The following is a 27,267-nucleotide window of genomic DNA, read 5'->3' as shown; positions in this document are numbered from 1 at the left end:
TCTGGTCCGTCCGTCTATCATCCCTGTTTTTGTTGTGATGTTGTGAGCAGACGGGACAGCTGCTACATCCTGATCGCCCCTCCTCTTGCACCACACCTGTCGCTGCTGCTCCCGGATGAGTTTCATCACTCGCTCACATTCTCTCTTGTGAAACCTTGTTGCTGGTTTTCCCCCTCCTCTCACATCTGCCAGCCCACATGACTCACGTGGTGTCGCAGTTGCTCTCTTGTTTGTGTCTCAAAATAACACCAGCACACCTATAGTTTTCCAACAACCCCTGACATACTCTCCACTCCACTTTCCTCTGAACTTCATTCGCTGGCAGCCTTCAACTTCACCATCTGACCTAATTACTTTCAGTGGAAAAACATGCCAAAGTAATATGTGCTTCATCACACCGCGTTCACTAAACAGCTGACATAGTGCTTAAAAATGTCATCTGATTAGCTGACGCTGATGTTATAAAATGACTCAAGATGTTTATTTTAAAGTGTTGGACTTAGCTATTGCAATTAATTTCAGTTCTCATGATAATCAAATCAAACAGTTTGCTCCTACAGAGATTATTAGATCATATTTGTCTTTTTTTCACTTCTGGATTCTCAGTCAAGTAAATCAGACTTGGACACAATAATTTCATGTGTCTCCCATTTTCCCGTGCATGTGCTTTGATATCCACATATGAAATCTCTTTCAAACACAAGCTTCAGTTCCATGAGAAGCAGATAAATCTTAGTTCTGGAAATGATTTACTGCTGTTCCCTGTAAAATGATAGCTTTCTTTTCTAGATAATCTTCTGTTTCTTCTCCTGTTGTCGCCAAGAACCTGTCTGGTCCAAATCAAGGTTTTGTCTGCATGAGATGGCATTAGACATGTTGAGACACGGAGGAGGAATCGGATACAACTCACGTTGCATTTATAGTACTAGCAACAACAAACCAGATGACAAACTGAGAGAATAAAAGGGAAAGGCATTTATTAGTAAAGATTTTATCATCATATTCTATGCTATTATTTAAGTCAGATTGTGCAGGTGTACACACATTTCAGATTTTAAAAAATTCAGCGGTAGCCTGACCTGTTCAATCTGTTACATGACCAAGACTGTGAATCAAATGAATGTGTCCCATCAAAATCAAAGGAAATATCGTTAATACATTCAATCCCCCTAAAAAATGTTGGGGTTTTTTTGTTTTTTAAATAAATAAAAAGAGCAGTTTATTATATAAAAACACGATAATGATATTATTGAAAGACAATTGCATCATGGATCAAAATAGCTTTAAAAAGTGCTATAACTGTAATCAGTGTTGGGAAAGTTCATTGTCTACATGAATTACAGTCATCCTTTGTTTTTCACAGTTAATGGGGACCAGAACCTGCCGCGATAAGGGAAAAATCGTGAAGTAGCGCCTCCCCAACCAAAAAACAATTTTTTTTTTTTTTTAAATGTGAGTTTAATGTATTTATTCAGATTTAGCATTGGAAAGAGATACATATTAGGCATGATTTTTCACTTTTTCCCCCAAAGTATAAAAAAAAAAAAAAAAAAAAAAAACTAACGGAAAACGCAGACAAAGCTGAAAAAAGCAGTTTCTGCTCTTACACCCATCTTTGATAGAACTATACTGTATGTCTGTATGCTGCCATAACAGTTTCATGGCACATTAAGCCCCCGAACTATTTGTAATCTGTCTGTTTTACCCTGGAGACTCGCGTTTACGGACACCGCGCAATCGCTTTTGTTTTAACCCACCCATAAAAAGAAGGTAAGTATATTATATATAGTATAGTAGTATATTATTTGAAAGGTCTATCATTTCCAGTATAGCTTGGAATCATTAGTTGATGTCGAATATTTAGTTTGAAAAACAACAACTTTAGAAAATTTATCACTCGCATATTTTAAACTTTTAAACAAATTACGTCGCAATGAAAAAATACTGTCTGTAAATAGATCAGGGATTTTTATCTCATAACTATCGCTTTATGGTATTTTTTTTGTTACTGTCGCATTTTCCCCGATATTTTAAATGATAAATCATCAATCCGAACAAAGAAAAAATTGGAAAAAAACATTTAAAAGGGTAAATATTTGAAAAAGAAAATCTCGACCACTCCTTGATGTCTGCGATTTCTGCATCTCGACCCTTATTATATTACCGTGTTTCAGCCATAAAATCCCCAAAAAGTCCGGCTGTGTCTTGACACTCGGTGATACATGCTACATGGAGTTTTTGGATCGAAATAAGGTAAGTACGCAATAATAGCTCGTTAAAATCACAGTGTCTTTAATTATGCTCTCTCATCCTCTCACCTCTACTTAGGGTTTAGGGGTTTTATTTTTATTTTATTTTATTTTTTTAAATACCCTCCTGCTCAAAATGTTTCTTCCACTACAAAATAAAGATTTTAAGCTTTCCAATGATGTATTATACGTGCATAGAGGAGCCACCTGAGTGTTTTTTGCCATATATGTTTATATATGTATTTATATATATGTATATATATATATTTTAACGAAATATTATTGCGTACTTACCTTTTTTCGATCCAAAAACCCGGTGTAGCATGTATCACCGAGTGTCAAGACACAGCTGTGAATGGCCAGAGCCGGACTTTTTGGGGATTTTATGGTTGAAACAGTAATATAACAACGGTGGCGATGCAGAAATCGCAGACATAAAGGAGTAGTCGAGATTTTCTTTCTCTTTTGTAGTTCTGTTCTTTCTTCTCTCCAATAATTGCATCAAGCTATCATTGACAGAGTTCATATAGAACCACACACAGCAATTATTTTATCCATTTTAACACTGAAATTTCATCAGATTCATTTTCATACTCGATTTCAAATCAGCATCGCTACTGACCTGTTCGTAAAACTGGTTTTAATGTTGGTACTGGGCCGTGTTCTGTCAGACTTTGGACCGCATCAGACATTGCAACTTTGCCATTCTGCGCGTGCGCGTAACATTACAAATGGCCGTGAATGCAGCGATTACAAAGTAAGCACCAAAAACTTTCTATAAAGCAAGGAATACTGTATGTTTGGCAATGGAGGCAAATGAAGGAAAGTTCTCCTCACACACATCCTACCATGTGGTTTGCTCAACTCGACTGCACAATGCTCTCTCATAATTGACGCCCTCCCCGTGCAGTTAAAGCATTTACTTACGCTGTATTCATGTTGCACATGTATGTTTATGATGTTCCTTGTTTATTTAGCATCTTTGAATAATATAGAGAGTCCAACTGAATGTAAAAGAATGCTTATTCGTCGCCATAAAAGCTTCAGCACCAAAATCTGACATAACACCAGGTTACGATAGCTCGGATAGTTTTCCGCTGTTGTTCAATTGTTCAATTTACGTTCACCTAAAATATTAACGTGTTCGTGAACGATCGTTCATTGAACGCGTTCATGCACAACACTAACTAATATTAGTGTGGCGAACATGTTCTTTTAAGGAGCGTGACTTACTGATTTCTATCAGGAGCTAACGATTGTTGCATATAGGAGCGAATCATCTCAAATAGGACCTTTCACTTTCATCAGTGCAACAGCTGATTGTCCTAGCTATGAGTTAGTCCAGGTCTGTGACACGCACGTCAGCGTAAGAGAGCCATGGTCAAAGAGTTTATACGGCAAACTTCCTTTGGCTGTCCAAGCATCTGTCCTTGGGTCATAGCACTCGAAATTGTCTGAGTCCTCAATGACATCGTGACCATTAATATATCGTCCGCCAGTGATGTACAGTTTGTTATTGAGCACTGCAGCTGCATGATGCATTCTCCTCTCTTTCAAACTGGCACACTTGAGGAAGCAGTTGGCTGTAGTGTCATATGCGATCATCCTTCTCGTGTATCCTGGGACAGAGATGACATTCATGTGAGAATAAAATCTTAAATAGAAGGCATTAAAAAGAATTCAACAATGAGAGTAAAAATATGTGCTGACAGGTTTTATTTCTAATCTCTTGAAAGCATTTTACATAATTATCTTGTCTTCCCAAAAGAATGACAGCTAAAATTAAAAACTTAAAACTTGTTTAATGTACATTGAGATGTATTGTGTACTGTATATAAATATACTGTTTGCACATCGTGTACATGTATGTTGAATTCATTATTCATTCAATTCATTTACAACACAGTATATATATATATATATATATATATATATATAATCTTAATTACTAACAACAAAGACAATACAATAAAAGAAAAATAACCACAACATAGACAATACAAAGAGGTCAACGTTATCATCATCATTATCATCGTAAAGCTAAAAAATCTGTTGAAACTTGTGCAGCACCATATGTGATTTTCCTAAAATATATGGGGTTTTTTTGTTTTGTTTTTTATTAAAACCTGAAACAGTACCTCCAACAATGTAAATTTTTTCATCCATCACAACGGCAGGAGCAGACACATTCTTCACTGTTCTGTTCTCCATCTTGCACCACATGTTCCTGGCAATGTGATACACCTGCAGAGGTAGATATGGAAGATTTTTTTAATAAAGATCAACACCCAAAAAATAAACATCTTTAGGTTCTTATGGGTTTACATGGTCTCCCTCTCCTTGTGTGGGATATATCCATAAATGGAAGACTTAAGTTTCACGCGGTATTTCATGCTCCTGCATGAAATGGACCGCTTGGATGTGTGTGGAAGCGATCGATATATTATTTATTCAATTTTTTGAATCCCGTGCCATGAAAATGAGTGACTTCCTGGATTGACGAAGAATGTGAATGTGACGTCAGCAGTTAGTTATGTGTGATTTTTCGTTTTCAAAAGGCGAGAATAAGCCTTGGAAAAGCTGCTCCATTTGTGTTAGCATGTAGGGTAGCTGTCACGCCTCCTGTTTTGTTTACACTCTTTCCTCCATCTCCGAAGCCGGGGCAGGGAGATGAAAAAAGCCGGACTAACTCCGGTGGCATAAAATACCGTTCGGGAGAGGAAGAAGTCGGCAGTTTTGACCATTATGGAATAATTTTGTCTTGTCGTACTGAATAAATGCAATTGTAATATTTCATATTCTATTTAGCACAACACTGTTATTTGTCGTGACCATACCATTTATTTAGCAATTGAGGAAAATACTTAGATAAAAGAATATCCTGTAAAAATATTGGCGAGATTAAAATAAGCATGACCTTTTGCTGCTCTCGGTGGCATTTTCCTCATTCTGAATCTTCCCCCTCAATGGGCTGAATTCTAATTCAGATGAAATAGTTACCCTGCCAATTTCATCATCCAGCTAGGGACGCTACAGCACTATACTGACAGGCGGGGCTAAACAGCAGATTTAAAGACTAATTTCTCGTCATTTGCGCTTTGCCAAATTGTTGTGTATAGTGGAATTGCCTCAAAATATGATTCTAATTCACATAATAAAGCTATTTAAGATTTGTTTGATGCTGTCACAGGCATTTTATATGTCAATACTAGTTTAAAGAGCATATGACACGAGAAAAAAAGTCTTAAATGGCATTATTATGTGAATTAGAACCATATTTTGAGACGATTCGACTATATACAACAATTTAGCAAAGCACAGATGACGAGAAATTAGTCTTTTAATCTGCCGGTTAGCCACGCCTACCATTATAGGGCTTTAGCGTCCCCAACAGGTGGATGACGTCAGCGGTAGACTGGGCTCATCGGTTTTACTATTCAGCCCATTGAGGGGGAATTATTCAGAACGAGGAAAACGCGACTAAGAGAGCCGCAAAATGTCGTTGTTTCTGTCTCTTTACTTCAATATTTTTACAGGATATTCTTTTTATCCATGTATTTTCCCCAATTGCTAAATAAATGGCATGGACATGACAAATAACAGTCTTGTGCTGAATGGAATATGAAATCATAAAAATGCATTTATTCAGAACGACATGGCAAAATTACTCCATAATGGTCAAAACTGTCGACTTCACCTTTACTGTCGCACCTCCCGAACGATATTTTATGACACCTAAATCGGACATATGTCATTTCCCTTCCCCGGTTTCGGAGAATGTAAACAAACCAGAAGGCGTGACAGCTAGCCGACATGCTAACCCGAACCGAGTGATGTTTCAAAGTCTTCGAAGCGGAAAATCACACATAACTATCCTGGATTATTTGACATGACGACCCGGTTGTCGATTGTCTTCGCGGATCGGCAAACCGCCCGGCGGAGAGCAATTTACAGTTCGTTCCCCGGAGGAGGGTGGCTGGAGTTGTTGTGCAGCTAACGTGCTGCTGCTAATGAGCATTAGGAGAGCTTTTTACATGCCTATCAATGATCAAACGTAAGTAGTCCTTCATTTAAAGGAAGTTCGTAGTGTTTACTTTGTAATCGCTGTATTCGTATTCGACATAATACAAAACAAGATGTTTACTCACTTCCTCTTAAGTCCAATGGTCCCACAGTACATATCCACGGTGAATGGGAACCTTTTGAAACTCCAAAAAGGCGCATACGCCTCTCCCTCATACAGAATGATTTTTCTGCAGCCGTTTGGCTGGCGTGATGCGAAAAATAAACGTATTAATCTGCAAAATCAGCTGAATCCTTCGTCCTCATACACAACAGTACACTGTAGCGTGAAGAGGACGTCTTCTACCGTACACGTCACAGCGCCCTCCTCCTCAATGCAAGACCAAAGCCGGAAGTCACTCATTTTAATGGCGCGGGATTCAAAAAACTAAATAAAAATAGCGATCGCTTCCACTCACATCCAAGGGGCCCATATCATTCAGGGGCATAAAATACCGCGTGTATTATGAAATAAACATGCTTTTTCGTGTCACAGGCACTTTAAGTAATCTGAGTCATTCTGCCGAAACCAGACACTTGGGTCAAAAGTAGATTTTCATATATTCATCTCGTACTTTTTCAAAATTGAGGAAATCAAGGTCATAAAATATGAGAAAATGAAAGAAGTCATTAGTATGTTTGTCTTTGAAATGTCCTTAGCAACCCTCCTATATTCAAATTGTGCTGCTGTTATTATTATTAGTAGTATATATTTCGCAGCTGCTATCCATACAGTAGTATGGTAAAAGCATCGTTTGAAATGCTCAAACACAACTTTATGATGAAAACTTTAAAGCAAAAGTTTCTGAGGTGAGAGTTTATTTAAATATTTATTCTGATAAGAAACACACATGGCATAAAGAGACCATCATATCTGATTTTAATACTCGAAGAGAAGCGGGTGGTTTCTGCATAACAGTTCACAACGCTCTACGATCAGGCAAGCCCTTCTCAAAATCAGCTGGGGTAGATTCCAATCACCTTCAACGCTAATGAGCATATGGTGTATAGATGGGAGAAGGGATAGATGGTTCTATTGGCTGTCACCTGAGTGAGTCGGACTGGGTTCTGCAAGTCATCCTCTCCTCCAAACATGTAGATCCTCTGGTTGGTGGCAGCCACAGCAGGGTACAGCACAGCCACAGGCATGCGGGCCATGGACTCCCACTGGTTGAACATGCTGTTGTACCTAAGAGCATTGTAAAAGTGAATGGTACTGTACAGACTGCTGCAATTCTTTAATGCAACCAAATATTCCACTCTTAGGATACCTTTCCACACTGTCTGTCAGTTGTCTGTTGCACCCAAGTCCCCCCAGGATGAAGATAAAATGCAAGTAGGAGACACTCTGGTGGGCAAATCGTGGCTCCAGCATGGGCTGGGCCATCCGCCACTCGTTGGTCTTGAGTGAGAGGGTATAGACTGTTGGACAGGCTTGGCAGTATTTAGAATTGGTGGTAAGGCCTCCAGTGACATACACCACACTGTGAAGGGCCACATAGGAAGCTTTGTAGAGTCTGATAGGAAGTTTGGCCAGACGTTTCCACTCTTGACAATTCTCATCAAACACTATAGCTTCCCTTGAGGTCTGTTCATTATTCTTTCTTCCTCCTACTACCACCAGATTATCATAGTAGGTACAGCGCCTGGGTGCAATCCATACTGGCTTGAAGTCGCTGGTTAAGTCCCCAAAATATTTGGTGCCAAGGGAAAACAGGAGGCGGCGCACTGATTCGATTAGCTCAATGCAGAGGGTAGAGGACTGGATTAGAGGGTCGCTGGCAATGAACTGGAACAAATAGGTGGGGTGGATGTAGCGAAGGCGCACTTTCTTAAAGAGGTCACTAATGGCACTGCGTCTGGGTAAGGGGTCATAGCGGATCCAAGCAACAAGGGTCTCAAAGACCTGCTCTTCTTCTGCACAAAGAGAATCATCCTCCAGGTAACCCATTAGCTCTGGCAAAGAGAGTTCACACATATCCTCTGAATGAGACACGTCATAGAAGTTCTTCATTGCCATATCCTTTGCCTTTTTTCTCAAACTATTACAGTTCATGATCTCTGAGAACCTTAGCATGCTCAAGCAGTTGTCAGCGTTCAGCTGGTCTTGAAGAAAGCTGGAGCAGGCCTCGAATAGACGAGCGTACTGCAACATTGACGTGGCCTGCATGAGAGGCAGCACATTATCCATGCTGATATGAGCCAGGCCCGTGTAAACATAGTCCATGATGGTGTTCAAGGTGGCTGATGTCAGGCCGTGCAGGTTGATTCTGGTCTGCTGCCTCTCTGTGAAGTTATTGCAGAACATGGCTCGGAAGTAGGGGCTGCTAGAAACCAGCACGTTGCGGTGGCAAGGGATCTCTGTGTTGTCTGAACAAAGTAACACATCTGTGAGAAGGTTCTCCTGTCTCAGGGTGTTGAGCTGGAGAAGCAGGTTGGATGACTGCTCTATATCTTTGTAGCAGAACACCTCCATTGCTTCGGAGGGACACGTCGCAAATTGATTGTCTGATGGGTTCAGTCTGTATAGATCACCTAAATGACACCAAGTCAAATTTCATAAGGGACAATTAAGCCATTGTTTTACCACTATCATTTCAACAATCTCAATTTCCACAAAGTCAAATGACTAACACAGAATGGCATAGACAAGCTTCATTAATTAGATCATCCATGGTCCTGAAATCCTTATGAAAAATGGGCCCTACTATTATACTATACGTAAATACTGAAGATTCTGAATGTTTAGTGTCACTTTACATTTTGTGTTTGTCTAATCGTTGGCTGAATACCTGTCTGGGCATTAAAAGCTATTTTTGTCTTTTGGCTTCCATTGTCTGACATTGTGCAGTCATGTAACTCTTATTTTATTGTTGTCTGTCTTTGGCCATCACATTAGGAACACCTAAAAAAATATATATTTAATTTATTTATCAGCCTTTATAACAATCATACTGTTAATGTGTAGAAGTCAGTGATTGACCAATTAAGGGTTTAAGATGCCATTCATCTCGAATGAAGACAAACAAGAATGGAAAATGTATTGCTAGAAGTTGAATAGTTCATTCATTGTTGTTTAGTGTTCTCTCTCTTCTGTACTACAACATTAGTAACGACTTTAAGCACCGTTCATATCATCAGTTCGATCCAGTTCTTTTTTTCTGGCTGTAGTTCAAATTACTGTACTTGTATTCCTCAAGAAGTGTACACATACACAGACATCCCATGCAACGAACTGAACAGTTGGGATTTTAAAAGCAAACCCTTGCGCCAACGTGCTTTTGATCTTATTTCAACTAAGTCATAATCAAATCCAAGTTTTTCTTTCCCTAAGCTATTGTACTGTAGAGCAGTCTCAGACTCATCCAATGATAGTGCTTACCTTTTTGCCTCTATATCAGACTTCTTGCAGGGTCCTTCAATGTATTTCTGGCATGCAGTCAGCAGAAAAACTGATGTCTTGACATTTTCTTGTACTTTCTCCCTCTTTACTCTCGTGTTGCTGCTGTGTGACTTTATGATCTGGAGTCGGCTGTCTCTATGTAGGAGCGTGCCACATGATTCTTGTTGTTATGATCCCTTTCCACGAGGCCTCTGTGTACATTCCTGCACTAAATATAGGCCCTGTTTGGCAACATCGCTGCAAACTCACATGTGACATGAGGGAGAGCTTTCTTAGTATCCACAGGATTCATCACATCACAGTGTCCTGTCATTTTAGAAACAGGATTGTAGTAGTGATCATCGATAACATTGACGTTGTTGATGCCTTGTGCTGCTGAAACATAAACACTGAAGGCTGAAATGAACAACCGGTCCTAGCCCAGGCTACTCATTTCACATAAGTCATTGCTGATCTTTTTAAAGATTTGTATTGGCGAGAGGTTTGATGTTGTTGGCTTGATGTACTGTGTAATCATACTGTATGCATTGCAGTTTCATAAATGTTAGGGCCCAAAGTCTACAAACAAATGACATTGGGTCTTATGTATTTTCCTTGAACTCTTTCACAACCTGAAAATGCCTCAACAGAACATGTCCTAATTAGTTTAATTTTCACTCATCAGATCACCTTGGAATCAAGTTTCTTCAGCCAAGAAACACATTTCCCCTTTTGAGCATCTCATTATTCCTGTATAGTCACTCCAAACCACCATCATTAGTTGTTTTGTCATATTTGGGTGAAAGAAAAACAGAGATATCCATGCTTTAACAAAACAAATCAAAATATTACTTTCAAGGTCAACTCAAATTAAAGGGACCTTTGTAATATAAGGTTATGCTAGGCAGGCAGGAGTAGCTAAAAAATAGAGAGAGACAGCACCATCTAGTGTCTAGTCAGCGTACATTACTACAGTGGTACCTCTACATACGAGTTTAATTCGTTCCATGACCTGGTTTGTAAGTTGAAATGGTCGCATGTCAAGCAGGATTTTCCCATAAAAATACAGTATAATTTGATTAGTTCATTCCACAGCCCAAAAACCTACGCTAAATCCTTCATAAATACTGAAGGTACAATTACTAATAGCAGTTACACATAGCTAAACAAATTAATTATATGAATATAAATCGGAATAATAATAATAATAATCAATGTAAATTTTAAAAAGCGTTTTTATAGTCACCTTACTTACTGGCGGACAGAGCTCAGAGGGAGGAGACAGCAGGTGTGTAGGTACTGTAGGTAAGGCGGAGTGGGGTGAGCCATATTGTCGAGCCAGTGGGGTGCTGAGGGTGCTGCAGCACCCCCTGGTGTTGGGGAGGGAAAAAAGTGTTTCGTTAGATTCTTTTTTTTGGGGGGGGGGTTGTTAAGACTAAATAGGTACAACATTGAAACAATAAGGTATTTACCTTTAGGGATTAAATATATATGTTGAAAAAGGTTTTTGTTTCAATAACATGGTCACCACCTGACATCTTTCTTGCTAACGGGTCACGTTGAAGAAGGCGCTATTGAAAAAGTTAAATGTTGACAGAGGAGGCGTTAACATGGCGCAAAAATGAATTAGCAACTTTTTTCTTTACAAAAACAGCAAAATTTGTTTTGATTAGGAAATTTGGTTCGCGTTATAATACATGGACGCTTTTATTTCCAATACAAAAACTCCAGCACACAGTGTAAGTGAAATAGAACGCTTTCTTTGTAATAGCCTAGTAGTAGTAGTCATCAACTATCCAGCTTGTGTGTGTACTGCCATTGTGCACGCATTGTATGAAGTAAATGCGCGCATGACAAATTTGGGCCGAAACGGCTGTTTTTGGATGGGAAACATACGCGGAGATTAAGGCCCCCATTGGCCGAAAATGTCATTGCATGTATCGTATTTGCCCGAATATAAGACGGTGTTTTTTGCATTGAAATAACACTGAAAAAGAGGGGGTCGTCTTATAGTCGCTGTCTAGACATTATACCCATTATGATGCTAGATGGTGCCAGATATCATTGAAGCGATGTTCTCTCATGACAGACCTCAGCTACTCTCCCCATTCACGACACTAGATGGCGCCAGATATCGTTGAAGCGATGTTCTGTCATGACAGATCTCAGCTACTCTCCCTATTCACGCTAGATGGCGCCAGATATCATTGAAGCGATGTTCTGTCATGACAGATCTCAGCTACTCTCAAGTTTAACCAGTTTGCATTATTTTATTGCAATGTTTTTCCTTATTTAGATTTGTTTCAAGACTACATATACAGTTAGACTTCAACACGATTTCGTTGTTTTAACACAATAGATTGGTTTATTTACATTTCAAAAACTAGAAGTCATTCATTTACAAATGTGAATGCACTTTAGTTTACATATTTAAATGTTCAGATATTAAGATTGAGGCAAAGAAGAATGAAGAAGAATGAGGCAAAATAACATGCTTTTTCTATCAAATATATTGTTATAATAATTTGTTTTGGACGTACTGTAATTATTTTCTGTGTAAAAATTAATTTGGTGTTCAAAAAGTCTTTTTTCAAACTTGAGTCTTAAAAAAGAGGGGGTCGTCTTATAATCAGGGCTGTCTTATATTCGGGCTAATACTGTAATTGACTCTCCTATATATATATGAATCTAAAATTAAGACTTTGCTGGTAAAATGCTGTCTATAAAAGTCGTAAAGCAATAAAACAAACAGCAAAAATGAATGAAATGAACAAAAAAATATATATCATGGGTCAAAATTATTTTTCGAACACATCATGTGACAAGTACGTTAGAGACTGCCATTTTCTTTTGGTCAGCCAAAACAACCTGAGGACAGATTCTGGCTGGAATATTCAGTCAAAAAGGATGCAGCATCTACCTCTCCACGAGGTAAGACAGAAAAACACGTGCGCTCACACACGCACGCACACACCCCCACACACACGGGTGGGATGTCAATATGTACGAGCATGGGCTAAGCTACTATCCAACCATATACATTATAAATTAATTTTATTGTTGACACATCGTTTCGGGGTCATCAACATGTTTTGTCCCCCCGCCATAAAAGTTCAACTCCGCTTATGATAGGAAACACTAAAAAAGTTCCCAAGTACTGTAATTTTCACACTATAAGGCGCAGCTGACTATAAGCCGCCACCCAACAAATTTGACACGAAAACAGCATTTGTTCATAGATAAGCCGCAGGTGTCCTCACTATATTATGGGATATTTACACCAAAAGATATTACCCGGTAACACTTTATTTGAGCAGCATCATACGATGTCATAAGACCAAATGAACCACCATGAAGCTTTGAACCAATTTGCTGCAAAGCTTCACTGCTTCAAGAAGCTTCATTTGGCCGTCACTGCTCCCTTGGAGGAGACAATCAACCTCTGCTGCCACCTGCTGTCAACACTGTTGTCGTCCAACATGCCTCCTAGCATGCACTGCATAGCTACAGATATAAATAATAATCAAAATTCATGTTCTGTGCTTATTATTTCTTCAGTTACTGTTCCAGTTGTTTTATTAATTGCTAGTTATGGTATTTGCTAACACTTTATTTTAGAGTGGCGCCATCAAACTGTCATAAGACCATCATAATTATGACATGACATTGCCATGAGCATTTATGAATACTTATGACAGATGTCATTTTGTGTCATCCGGCAAATTATCTCACTTTTGAATGGATGTAGAAGATCCAAGCTGGAGATAAATGGAGTTAGAGACATGATTTGCTGGGTGACACATCATAAGTCAGAAGAATTCAGTAATGCCCATTATCATGTCATCATGTCATACTTATGATGGTCTTATGGCGGCGCTGTCAAAAAAGTGTTACCTATTAACACAAATAAATCAAAAATAAGCTGCACTGGACTATAAGCCGCAGGATTCGTAATGAAGGAAAAAGTAGCGGCTTATAGTCCGAAAATTACGGTACCCTATGCCGTTTGTTTGCCTTAAAATCTGGAGCTTGTTTGCCAAAATAGTCTGACCTCCAATAAACAATCATCTTCAATGTACTCTAGTGTGATACCATCTTTAAGACATACAATTTTGTGAAACAAGGAACTGTCCCTAAAAAATGGCAGCATTAGTTGTCTTTCGGTGGTGAATCCCAACAGCAGAGGAAAGAGAGCCTGAGAGAAACAGGAAATGGCGACGCACTGTAAATCTGATTGTTCCAAGCAGCTCACACTAGAACAAAATTTCTTGTTGCTAATATCTACCAGTGAAAAATATTCAGATTTAGAGATAGAATACGTAATATATGATGATCAGAGAAAGCTTGACATTCAAAGCGCGCACACAAGCACATTGCTCTTTTGTGTTTTAAACAAGGAAAATCCTTTTCAGGTGTTAAAAGTGTGAAGCAAAAACTCTGTCAAAGTTACTTATGCATAAACTGTATTTTCACCTAAAGTTTTTTTTTCTTCTTAACCCCCCCCAAAAAAAAAAAAAATACTGCAGACAAAAATGGAATGAAGTAGAAATACTAATAATAAACCTGTTTTTATGATGAAAGAAGGGAGTCTTATCTTTCATTTAATGTTTGGACTCTGGAGTATTGTGTGTGACTGGAAAGATAAGTCAAAAATACTGTAAATTGGATTCCGCTCTGAAGGCTGTCTTTTCAGAAAATAGCAAGTACTGAAAATGTTAACACTCCTGCTATTCAGTTTGTCCCTCGCAAAGTTGTATTTGTATTTTGCATTATTTTGCTCTGCTGTATACTGCAAGGTTTGCAACAGCAAATAAATGTTAAATCTAGGGTTGTTCCGATCATGTTTTTTTGCTCCCGATCCGATCCCGATCGTTTTAGTTTGAGTATCTGCCAATCCCGATATTTCCCGATCCGATTGCTTTTTTTTTTTGCTCCCGATTTAATTCCAATCATTCCCGATAATTTTTCCCGATCATATACATTTTGGCAATGCATTAAGAAAAAAATGAATAAAACTTGGACGAATATATACATTCAAAATACAGTACATAAGTACTGTATGTGTTTATTATGACAATAAATCCTCAAGATGGCATTTACATTATTAACATTCTTTCTGTGAGAGGGATCCACGGATAGAGAGACTTGTGACTTTATATATTGTGACTAAATATTGCCATCTAGTGTATTTGTTGAGCTGAGCTTTCAGTAAATGATACTGTAGCCATGCCCCAATGCATGATGGGAAGTGGAACCATGACGGTGCGTAGTGCTACCAATTGATATATCTTCTCTGTGTTGGGAAATAAAATAAGGTGTTAAGAAAAAGATCAACTGCTACCTTGCTTCCCCACATTGCTTCCCATGATATTTCTAATCGTAGGGAGAGGGATTGTAAGGCTTTAGCTAATTAAAAAAAAGGCTCCAAAGGCTGCCAAACTTCACTCTACTCATATTACGCTGCCTTTTATCTCTCTATATAGGTAAAATGGCGCCATTACAGATTGAGCGCGACAATGCGTGAGTGGGTCGTGCAATGCATGCATTCATTGCGGTAAATATTTTAACGTGATACATTTTTTAAAAAACTTATTAACGCCGTTATCGGGATAAATTTGATAACCCTACCTTAAGCCTAAACTAAACACTCTGGATGAGTGTAACATATTATGTCTGTAACGTTAAATACAATTAGAAAACGATTTAATTTAAAAATATACAGTATATATATTAAAAAAAGGCTTGGCCGATATTTTTTTGCCGATTCCGATACTTTGAAAATGACGTGATCGGACCCTATCGATCGGGATGCCGATCGATCGGGACATCTCTAGTTAAACCTTAAGAATTTTTTTTTTTTTTTTTTTTTTTAATTCTCTGTGTTATTCTGGTATGCTTAGAGCTGACAGGATGACAAATGACTTCGACGTCATCCCTCCATTTCAAGCTCCCAAAGCCAAAGGAATCCTCTTCTTGCTGCACTTGAATGTGACGTACATGAGTTTGTCACTCTGTCATATCTGTTCAAATGTCTCCTCCTCACACTTGGCCACCAAGTGTAGGCATGACTTAGTTTATTGACTCTTATAGCTCTGACAGTTCTTATACCAACACAATCGGTCAACACTCTCGGGGGCTTGCAAATCATCTCTGTCTGTGCTTTTTTTCCCATAGAAAACACACACTGACATTTGCTTGACAGAAGCAGTGGACTATAATCACAAAATGTATTTATAGTTGAGAGGTACTGTAAGTGTCCTAATCATGAGTCAATGACATTTGAAGATGTATTGCATCTGATCCAGGACTGAGAGTGTTAAACAGCTATAGTAGAAAAGACTTTAATGTGTCATTTCCCATATGCCATTGTCTTGAGGGCAACAATTTTGTTGTTATCCACTAGGTGTCAGGACAAAGTCATACAATTCAGCTCTGGTGTTGTGACCTCTGTTGAGTCTGGACTGTACAGTAGATGAGTTGAATAGTAATGTATTGTAAGCGTTCAGTACAGCTCAAATTCAAAAAGAAAGAAAGGAATTAGGGACAATAACAATGCGCATATGTGAGCATAAACAATAATATCAATGTATGCAAACTGCTCATATGTGTGGATCAATGTTGTTATTGGCAGCCCTTTTAATTTTCGTCTTAGTCTTTTGGATGAATACTTACTAGTCTTAGTCATATTTTAGGCATCTCCAAATGTGTTAGCTGTGTCCTCGTATTAGGCTCGAGCGTTTACGTCACAGCAGCACGGGATCGTGCGAGATTTGCGACAACACAGCCATTGCGGAAGCACGTCTGCATCACGGGACATTTAAACTTAACGGCAAATACAATTCAACTACGAGTGCCAAAGATGGAAAAATGTAGGGAAAACTTGCCAGTTCGAAACAGAGACAAACTTGTTACCACGGCGAAGGACAGATATGTGAGCAATTTTAAGGATATGAACAATGTTGACCCTCACGAGCAAGCCGAACACAAATGGAATAAAGATGTCGACAAGCTTCCACCACTACGCGAAATGGACATCATGCTGTATTTAGTGTTTGGTATATGTTACAACACTCATCAGCAATTCCGAAACTACAAATCGCTACAAAGCTACGAACAGTTTTGCTGCGGATGGGTGCAGGATCTTCACTTTATGACCATAGCAAACGGCAACACCATCTTTCTAGCAAAGGTAGGCAATGTGTGTTTACATTAGTCTGTGACCACGGATGTACAAATCTTTTGCTGCATAAAATGTAGCCTGTGTACAAATTCTTTGCCACTCTCTCACGTCAAAATATTACAGCTTTTTCATTTAGCAACGACAGGAATTATGTCTTATGAAGACAATGCATACGTATGCATGCTAGTTGTTTAGCTGTAGCAATAGCTAACAACAGCCCGAATTAGGCCGTAAAGTTACTGAAATTTGCGTAAACAAACGAAATTAACTTACCGGAGTGGAAGTGCATAGAGCAAACTCAGTATGTAACTGGAGAATCAAACGTTATGCCCTTCCTTCTGATCGAGGCCACCCATGCCATTCTTCGACGTTTGGTAAGTTCAGATACGAGCTTTCCCTCGCCTTTTCTCCATGTAGGGATCCGGAAGAAACTCAATGGTGTTCCGTCGAGCTGTACATTCTCCTTTCTATTCGATCGGTTGTTGCAATTCTTTACCGCACAATAATTTCCAACCATTTTTAAAGAGCGACCTGTGTTGAAATGCCTCAGTTTATGTTTCTCGCTTCCACAATGGCGAGAGCGGCGGAAACCTCGCGAGTGCCACGTCATACGCTCGAGCCTAATAGTTTTTGTTGACGAAAACTCAAGACTATCTGTCTAGTTTTAGTCGACGTTTACTAAAAATATTTTCGACTGTAAATTAACAACAACAAAAAACTAAAATTATATTTATAAACAGGTTTCCAACTATTTCGAATGAATATTGACAAGAGCTCATATTGTAGCGTCCATCTACGACGGCAACTTAATGATAATACACACTCAGCAAGTAAACAGTTATTAACAATTATAAAAAATTATTTTCAATGAATTATACCCACCTGGACGCCACAAACTGCAAGTAAAAATAGCTGTCCAAGAGTTTAAGAGGACGCTCGCCGTTCGCATTAGCCTAATGCGAATGCTATGCTAATGCTACGAGTTACATTTAGAGTGTGATGACCACTCGTCACACACCTTTAAAGGCTAGAGCAACATTAAATATTCTCTTTGGCCCATAAAACAAGTCTTACCGTGTGTGCAAGCCTGCATGGAGACTGGAGGTGACACACTGATGAGTCGGGAAGGTAGGGGGAAGGGCGCAGCTTCTCACGAGTGACACGACCAGACGAAGCTAGATGCAGGCTAACTAAAAATAAAATGTCACACATTGTGAACACGTAACGGAAACTAGGGCGCTTTTTCATCTCGTTCTCGACTGGTCAAACAAAAACTGACATTCGTCTCGTTATGTTTTAGTCTCCCAAAACACGCTTTTATCCCGTTATCGTCTCGTCATCGTCGTGAAAAAAAGTATCTGTTGACAAAATATTTTTGTTGTCGTCATCGTTGACGAAAACAACACTGGTGTGAATGTGAGCGTGATTGATTGTATTCAGATCCACTGCCTGCCTATACTCAGCTGGGATAGGCTCTAACACCCCGTGACATTCGTGACGATAAGTGGTATGAAAAATAAATGGTTACACTTGTATAGTGTCTTTTCATCTGCCAGGCACTCAAAGTGCTTTGACATTATAACATCAGGAGCAATTTAGGATTCAGTATCTTGCTTAAGGAAAAGATACTGAAAGAGGTCACCAGGTTGAGGAATGGGTCCAACAAACGCTGGGTTTAGGACAAGGTCGTAGGTTTGCGTAGGGACGGTAGGGACAAAACACTAGCAACTTTTCAGGATGCTCAAATTGTCCACACTAACTTTTAAGCAACTTTATTTGCATTAAATAATGACTTCACTTATGTAGGTCATTTAGATTGTTTTCCTATATGTTGTAAGGATATAATAGACCCTACCATTATTCAGTGAATTATTTTCATTATGTTCAGACTTAAATGTACCTCTTTTTACCTGCTGACTGTCCAACCCCCCCCCCCCCCGCCCACACACACACACAGACATTAGATATTACAGATATTAGGAATATTAGAAAGATTTTTTCAGCCAGCAGCAGCCACTGTAAGAAAAGTAAAGAGACGTCAAGTGGAAGTGGAACACACCACTAATTTTGCTACTGAAAGTTCGACCTACATCAGAGTTAGTGTAACACACAGCAGGGAATGATGATGTGGCAGGCAGGAGCGTGAACCTTTCTCCCCAGGTGTTCTTGATCTAGGCTAATGAACTGGACGGCTTGATTGGCTGAAGGGGAGTATGATCGGCTACAAATATGACATGGCTAGAATACACGACGGGGGGTGGACCGCCCACTCTGCGGACGGACGCCGCATGATGAAGGGAGGACTGGCATTTTCCCGCATGCACGTAATGTTTGAGAAATTTGGCACCACGCCGAGCGAGGCGAGGAGGATGAACGCATGGTAGCCTGAATGCTGCGACGTCGAAGTGCAAGCGCAAGCATTCAGTAAAGACACTTTTTCAGAAGGGTTGGGTGATCAAAGTTTTAATATTTTATATACATATATATATATGTTTTTTTTATCGACTGTTTTAACCGTTTTTAAAGATATTTTGGATTGAAGTCTCTGGCTCCCCACAAGTAGTTCCAGTGGGGAATTGGCACCTCTCATCATAGTGGGCTCAACCCCAAGGCGTCCCGTAGGCCTGCCCGTGTGGACCTAAGTTTTGTTTGCAGTGTTTTGTTTTTTTTTGCAGTGTTTTTTTTTTTTATTTGCTTTTTTTTTTTTTTTTTTTTTGCAGTGTCCACCGTTTGTGTGCTGTGCCAGAGCAGTGCTGCCCTCCCTGGGGAGCCCGAACCCCACGCCATCCAACCTAGGAGTGACTCACTTTTTGGTGTCCTCCTGTTTGTGTATTCCACTGTTAACGTTAACTGAGAGAAATATAGTAAACCGAGTTTTACCCCTTTCACCCTAATTTTACTCTTTATTTTATTTACGTATGTGTTCTTAAAGCAGCCCACGGAAAATGTTCCTTTTTTTTGTTGTTGTTGTTGTGTTTGGCTGTACTTGTGGACAAAAGCAGTCGTGTTTTACCTGAAGGACAGTTACATTTTTATTTTTTGTTGTTATTCCCTGACAAAGACATTTTTTCAGTTATACTTTAATTTCTTTATTTAGACAATATTGAGTGGTCTTAAGACAAATGTTTATTTTTTTGCATTCCTGGATAGGTAGATGATTAACAAGCTTGTATTTATTGTGTACGTTAATATAATTTATGTTCAAATAATGCAATTTAAAATTTGCTCATAAAGTCCGGATAGTTTTTCTGGAAGTTTTCAAAATGTTTCTTTAGTAATTTTTGAAAACAAAGGTTTGAATTGAATGGTGTAGGCTAAACCAGTACACATAAAAGTTAGTATAAGTCAATTCAGATTTATTCTGCATTGATCATTAAGAATGTCCTGTACCCAGCAAAAAGTGTACATGCAGGTTATTCCATATCGTCCATACCAGGGGCGGACTGGGACTAAAAAGCAGCCCTGGAGTTTGACTCAGCCCAGCCAACAAGAATCACTGTATACAGACCCTCTAGGGGGGTCCGGGGGCATGCCCCCCCCCGGGAGAATTTAAAAATATATTTTATTGTAAAATGCATCAATTTCGTTCACTTTGAGAGAAAAATGAGGAAAATGTGTCTAGACCAGACATGTCCAAAGTCAGGCCCGGGGGCCAGATGTGGCCCATGGACAAATTTCATCCGGCCCCCAGCCTCTGTCATAAAATCAATAACGTCTGGCCCACACACAGACTTAATAAATTGGTCAGAATTACTGCAACCAGCATATGAAGTAGCTTACACACTAAATGCTGCTCCTCATTTACCCACTAAAAGGCTGCGGCACTCCACACATTACCCCGTGTGACCCTTTACTCCCAATTTTCTAAAATGGCGACAATCAACAAAAAAAAGCAAGTTGATTGCGATGGCCGACGCTTCAAGGATAGGTGGAAATTGGACTATTTCTTCTCTAAAATATGCAACAACTGTGTCTGCCTCATTTGCAAAGTCGCTGCTTTTAAAGAATTCAATGTGAGGCGATATTGCCAAACAAGACAGGCTGACATGTATGACAAGATTACAGGGAAGATACATAGTGATAAACTGGAGCAACTTGAAGCTAGTTTAATTTCACAGCAGCAGTATTTCGCAAGAGCCCGAGAGTCGAAAGAGTAAGCCACAAAGGCTGGTTGCGAGATTGTTGAAATTATTAATTTCAAAAAAATAATAAAGCAAATGTGACACACACAATGGCTTGCTGAAATTTGCTTAAATATATTGTTCTACGTAAAGGACGTCAGCCAAGGTCGGCCCCCCACATTTTTAACACACCAAATCTGACCCCCTTTGCAAAACGTTTGGACACCCCACGTCTAGACTGTGACTGTCTGACTTGGGGCGCTCAAAGTACTGCAAGGATGAACTGTAGTTGGATTCATCTTCTGCCCTAGCTCTATAATCAACCTGAATAAACAAATAAAATAATTTATTTTTCAAAGCAAGTTTTAGGTATCCAATTGATTATAATAACACCTATCCCGTGTCTATAAAATGACTTCATTGTTTATGCCATAATTAATCTTGCCACACAAATAATAAATTCCAATGAAAATACAATAAAGATTTCAAGACAAATCCTGTAATCTTCATTGGAAAGTATTAACCAGAAAACAAAACGATATATAAATGATTAAAAAATATATATCAATTTAACTACCTAAACTTGAAAGTAAAACAATTCATTTTATTAATATTTTGTTATATTTCTTCTGAATTAATATTGCTGCTGCGTGTGCATACGTTGTTTTACAGCTAAAATGTTTGCCAATTGCTAATACACCTAGCAAGTAACCCTCTCCATCTCAACCCTTCGTGGGCCACAGCAAGTCTTTCAGCCAGGTGCATTGCTGCCACCTGTCGGATTGGATGCGAACTGTAGATAATCACAGAGTAGAGAGGGGATAAAAACAGCGTAGTATGTATGGCGGCCGCCGGCCGTTCAGAGCACTGGCCGTTCTGTGATCCTCCAGAAGCTACAGATTACCAGTCCGCCCCTGGTCCATACCAATGTTGAGACCAAACCTGTGCCATTGGTTTGGGAACAACTACTCAGCCACTGAGCCATGAACCCTGAATGAAAGAGAATTAGTGTGAGTACCATATTTAACACATTTTAACATTGTGATACAATATGTGCTTTCACGCAACAATCAAGCTTTCACACAACAATAGCATTGCACGTGTCTCTCAGGCAGGGGTGAAAGTGGGCGGGAACGGTCAGGAACGCAGTTCCGGTATAAGATTCAGGGCCAGAACGCAGTTCCGGTATAAGATTCAGGGCCGGAACGCCGTTCCGGTATACGGTGCTTTGATTCCGAAAATATGACGGCAACTGTCAAAACGCTATGTAAAAAAAATAAAATAAAAATACATACCTGCCACACGTGCATTTTATCTCCAAGAAAAAAACAATCTACCAACATCAGATTTACACACACAAGTGTTAACAACAAGCATAATAAAGTGCTTGTGTAGCGTAATCCGTTTCCACCTATATTTATTATTTATTTTATTCCACGGACGGCATGGAGGTTTCCCCAGCTGCTTCAGTTATGGAAGTCTGACGATGACGAGTTACGTCAATGTGCGAATGCAAGCGAAACGCCTGGGCTCATTTATCCGTTCAATTGGCTGACATACTGACATGTGGTCATCAGAGATAGTTAGCTCTGATTGGTTCAAAAATGCTTTTTTTCTGAAACAGCAAAGACGAAAACAAAAAAAGGGCAATGCAACAGAAAACGGATCAAATCTTTAAGAGCAAGGAAAGAGTTAAGGTGGCTTATTTATCATATTTAGTTTTATTTGCTCTGATGGGCAGGTTCAGAACATCTTAGCTGTCAATGTGCACTTTGGACTTATATTTGTTCATTTATGTTAGGCTACTTATTCATTTCCTTATGATTTAAAAAAGTCAATGTTTGCGTGATCTTTAAAATATATTCCATTTCACTCTGCATAATATGTAATTTGTACTTATTTTTCTGAATGTATGTTACCTATATCTTTTTGATTAAAAAACACAACAAAAAATGTTTACATTATTTTCAATTTTAATATACATCCTATGTTCTTAAGTAGTTCAAATTGAGATTTGGCATTTAGTATGTGAGGAAATGCGGGAAAATAAAAATTTTATTTTGCAAATCATTGAAAAAATACAACTTTGAATGAAAATCAGTTTTTGTATGTGTTATAGAAATAACTGACCAAAACGGTTTTCTTTGCATTTCAGTAGTTTTGACCCCCACCCTCCAAAAAAAAAAAATAAATAAATAAAATTTCCGGCTCCGTGGCGACCTTCATACCAGGGAGACCGGCAAGAAATTCTAACCACTTTCACCCCTGCTCTCAGGATTCACAAAATGACTCTCATTAGCATTATTGAATTAAAGTTCAATCAGCATTTAAATAACACAATTTCCTTTAAAGATTTGTGGCTGCATTAACGTTGAATGCTTGTTTTTGAGCATTAAGAGTGTTAAAAGATGTTGACACGCTATTACATTTGTTTAAATTTAAACTTTAAGTAAATGCTCTTCTCCCAGCATTCACACAAAAGTATTTTGATGCATAAAAGCATGCATGTCTTTAAATCTCCACAAATACACATTTGTTTGTATTGTAACAGTCACACCATATTGGCAATGAATGAATGAAAATGATGATGGCGCAGACATTTTATACATTGATTTCATGCACTCGTGGTTTGAAAAGTGATGAGGTCTTTTAGTCACATACAATAGAAATAGACAGAACCCTGAAATAGGAGGAAGGTATTGCCTCCAGGCAGAAGGAGATCCATGCCGGGCAACACTGAGCGTTCTAACGTGTCTCTGATGGAGAGATCAAATGTGTGAATCAACAAGTGAGGAGAACGAGAAGCAAGGAGATTTGAAAGGTAGTCCACAGAGGCTAAGGCAACTAAGGAGTTGTCATGGGAAGGCTTGTGTGTGTGGATGCGTGAGTGTGTACATGCACGCATGCTCAAACACAGAAGAGGTCTTAAAGGGCTTATAGTTAGCTGCTTAAAATTCTTTTGACGTAAGCAGCACATGCAGGTTTTGTTATTTTGGATGGAAAAACTGTGCTTTGTTACTCTGTGTCATTTTTCCCACTCCTTCTTTTTTTCTCTCCAACTTCATGCATGTCTTCTCTAAAACAAAACAGTAAGTGTGCTAAATGTCACAAGTCATCGTCGTCATTTGAATGTATTTTCTTAAGGATGCTTAACATATGAATTGCTAATGGTACTTTTGAACAAATGGAGTAGAAGAAGTAGGAGAACAGAGTTTTGTTTTTACAATAGTAAGTGTCCTCACAGTGGTAAGTGCAGACAATTGAGTAGCACTGTGTGTGTTACTTGCATGTGTATGTGTAATATATTGATATTCCGCTTGCAGCACGGGCTGAAGCTGATGTGTTTAAAGTGTCAAGCCTGAGTAGGCAGTCAGGTGCAGCATGCTACAGACGAGGGGGGAAGAAGAGAAAATATAAGAGCAAAAGACATAGGGCATGAAGGGAGCGAGATGAGGAGACAGCAAGAGAGAGAAAGTGCAAAGTGCTCCAGAGAGGGACACAAGGCATGTATGGGTTGGAATTTTTTTTATGGTAACTTTTGTCCTCTGTGTTCAGGCTGACAAATCAAGAGTCATCAACATAGGTTTTCAAAAAATAAAGTCAACTTTGAGTTTATTTAAGATACTGTACACAATGTGTAACACTTCTGGTGTTGTTTAGTTTGACGATAAATCAAGTGCAGTGTGTGGTATTATTGTTAATAAAGTCACTTTTTTAAGAATTGTTCAGTATTTGCCAAAGTGCTGCTTATTTTGATGTGAGCTGAGATCACTGCCACCAGGCAAGCCATCATTTGATCGGTCCTTAGCATAACTACAGTGAGGAGTAGAAGTATTTGAACCGCTTGTGATTTTGCAAGTTCACCCACTTAGAAAATAGGTGGAGTTCTGAAATTTTAATCGTAGATGCATTTCCACTCATAGAGAAATAATTATGGGGAAAAAAAACAGAAATCACATTGTATGTCTTTTTTTAATCATTTATTTGTGATAAACTGGGGTTCATAAGTATTTGTACCCCTGAGAATCAGCAATAATTATGACACTCAAAGAGTTGTCAGTCTACCTTTAAAAAAGTCCACCTTTACCCCATGTGTAACCACCACCCACCATCCGTTTGAGCTCATTATTGTTACCTGTGCACCCCACAGTCAGTCATAATCCAACTGCTACAATGGGCAAGACCAGAGAGGTTTCGAAACACCAGAGAAAAAATGGTTGAGCTCCACAAAGTTGGAAAAGGCTATGAGACAATTGGAAAGCAGTTTTGTGGGAATAAATCAACAATTGCAGCAATTGTTAGAAAATGGAAAAGGCTGAACATGAGCTGGTCAATGACCTGAAGAGAGCTGGATGCAAAGTTTCAAAGGCTACTGCCTCTAGACCACTATGGTGCAATGGTTTTCGTGCGTGGAAGAAAAAGAATTAATACAAGTAGTAGATTAGTACAATCCCAAGAACACCATACCCACTGTGAATGAATCATGCATTGGGGCTTCTTTTTGGCAAAGGGGACAGGATGACTGTACGGTATAAAGAGGATGAGTGGTGAAAGGTATTGTCAGATTTTGAGCCACAACCTCCTTCCTCAGTCAGAGACTTGAAGATGAGTCATGGCTGGATCTTCCAACATAACAATGACCTGAAGCACACAACCAAGCTGACCAAGGAGTGCCTGCGTAAAAAGCATCAAGCTTCTGGAGTGGCCTAGCCAGTCTCCAGACCTCAATCCAATAGAAAATCTTTAGACAAAATCTCAGTTCGATACGTACCTGGGTTTTGAGGTCACTTTTCGGTTCATTTCTGGTACAGTAAGAAAACAAAATGCAAAACATAAATGTGCTAGTTGTTTATTACACACCTTTGTGCTTTCAACAATAGGAACATTAGCCTATACAAAGCTAGAATTCTGCTCAAAAAGTAGCGGGTATTTGAAGATAATCCAACAGTAATTTGCCTTTCAGACCCCGCGTGTTGGTCAGCTTTCTTTCTGAAAGAAAGAAGAAAAAAGAAGTCCTGTGCTAAAGAGAAAAGCAATCCCAATGACAAAGATTTTAATTTGTATTTTACAAATGAAATGCCTCAATGAATGATTTTTTTTTTCTTATGAACGGTTTTCAAAAGCTTTATTGGTGGATTTTCTCAAGTTAAAGCGCCACACAGAAATTAATAAATTTAATTGTGTAAGCAGGATCTGTGTATTATTCTTATTATTTAATTACAGGTGTTTTAGCTCATTTATATTTCTTTATTTCAACCCTTAAACACCTAAGCCTATTTTGGCCGAATTTGCATGCATTTGATGTTGCCTTTATATTTCAAAGAAAAAATTCTTTACAATGGCCAAGTTGTGTCCCTTTTTTCAGGACACCTTGAATTTCATGTCCAAACTGTTGTTTTCTTCACTGACCAATTATAATCCACATTTTGGACCCAAAAAGACAAAAAAAATCCAAAAATCTTTTTTCAAAATTTGTAATGTTGATGTCCCATTGACAACCAAACATGCTCGACCAACCGTTTTGAAGCTTGATAATATTTATTCAACTTGTTAGGATAAACATTCAATAGAAAAAAATACGACTGAATAGTTTTTTGTTTGATACAAACAGCAGGTACGGCCATAGGCGTTTTTGGCCTTTACACATACTATGGTCATAACAGGTGCAAAAGAGTGAGAAAAAAAATTACATATATCATCCAATACAAAAAGGGTTTGGAGGATATCTCTATGTGAAGTTAGGTGTTGTACCCATCACCTTACCAAAAGTATAGACGTACATGCAATCAAGCTTCTCGAACACACATCTACATTAAAATTGAAGATTATAGTGAAGAAAAAATATATATCACATTGAAAAAAAAAAGTATTTTTTTTTTTTTTTTTGCACGCTCAATAAAGCTTCTTCTTGAACAGGTCAAGGAGCTGCATCACACACAACGTCACACAGCCTACTCAGTCTCTTTCGCCGTTTGCGCGCTGCTGTCACTTCTACTCGCCGAGACGCCAACTCATCCAAAGAAAAAAACGACGAATACGCCTCATCTTCTTCCTTGAGTTGATGAAATAATGCATTAGCTTGCGCTAAATGTAGTTTTAGATTCATTCTGCATGTTTCAAAGTCGCTCGCTCAAACCAACCGGCCGTTGTTTGCTTCGCATGCCTCCCTTTCTTTAGTTGGCGCCTCGCTCGGAAATTTATTAAAAATGATCACATTCGGTTCATCCTTCTTGACATCACAACGGCTCTTGGTATATGTAGTCTTTTGTGCTG

General features: G+C 38.8%; 1 protein-coding gene across 1 annotated transcript; it reads right to left on the bottom strand.

Annotated features, from left to right (window-relative positions):
- Window positions 1-1,378: 1,378 nt before the first annotated feature.
- Window positions 1,379-9,832, bottom strand: LOC130914894 (kelch-like protein 38). The gene is made up of 5 exons (XM_057834475.1): window positions 9,694-9,832; window positions 7,583-8,846; window positions 7,359-7,500; window positions 4,388-4,493; window positions 1,379-3,868 (listed from the first exon to the last, which is right to left on the bottom strand). Exons 2-5 carry the CDS (start codon window positions 8,785-8,787, stop codon window positions 3,579-3,581), a joined length of 1,743 nt encoding a protein of 580 aa, XP_057690458.1. The 5' UTR covers window positions 8,788-8,846; window positions 9,694-9,832; the 3' UTR covers window positions 1,379-3,578.
- Window positions 9,833-27,267: the final 17,435 nt, after the last annotated feature.

Source organism: Corythoichthys intestinalis, chromosome 4 (genome assembly GCF_030265065.1).
Source record: "Corythoichthys intestinalis isolate RoL2023-P3 chromosome 4, ASM3026506v1, whole genome shotgun sequence".
Taxonomy (NCBI): Eukaryota; Metazoa; Chordata; class Actinopteri; order Syngnathiformes; family Syngnathidae; genus Corythoichthys; species Corythoichthys intestinalis.
Note: the sequence above shows the minus strand (reverse complement) of the source record. Positions and strands in the feature narration are given on the sequence as shown.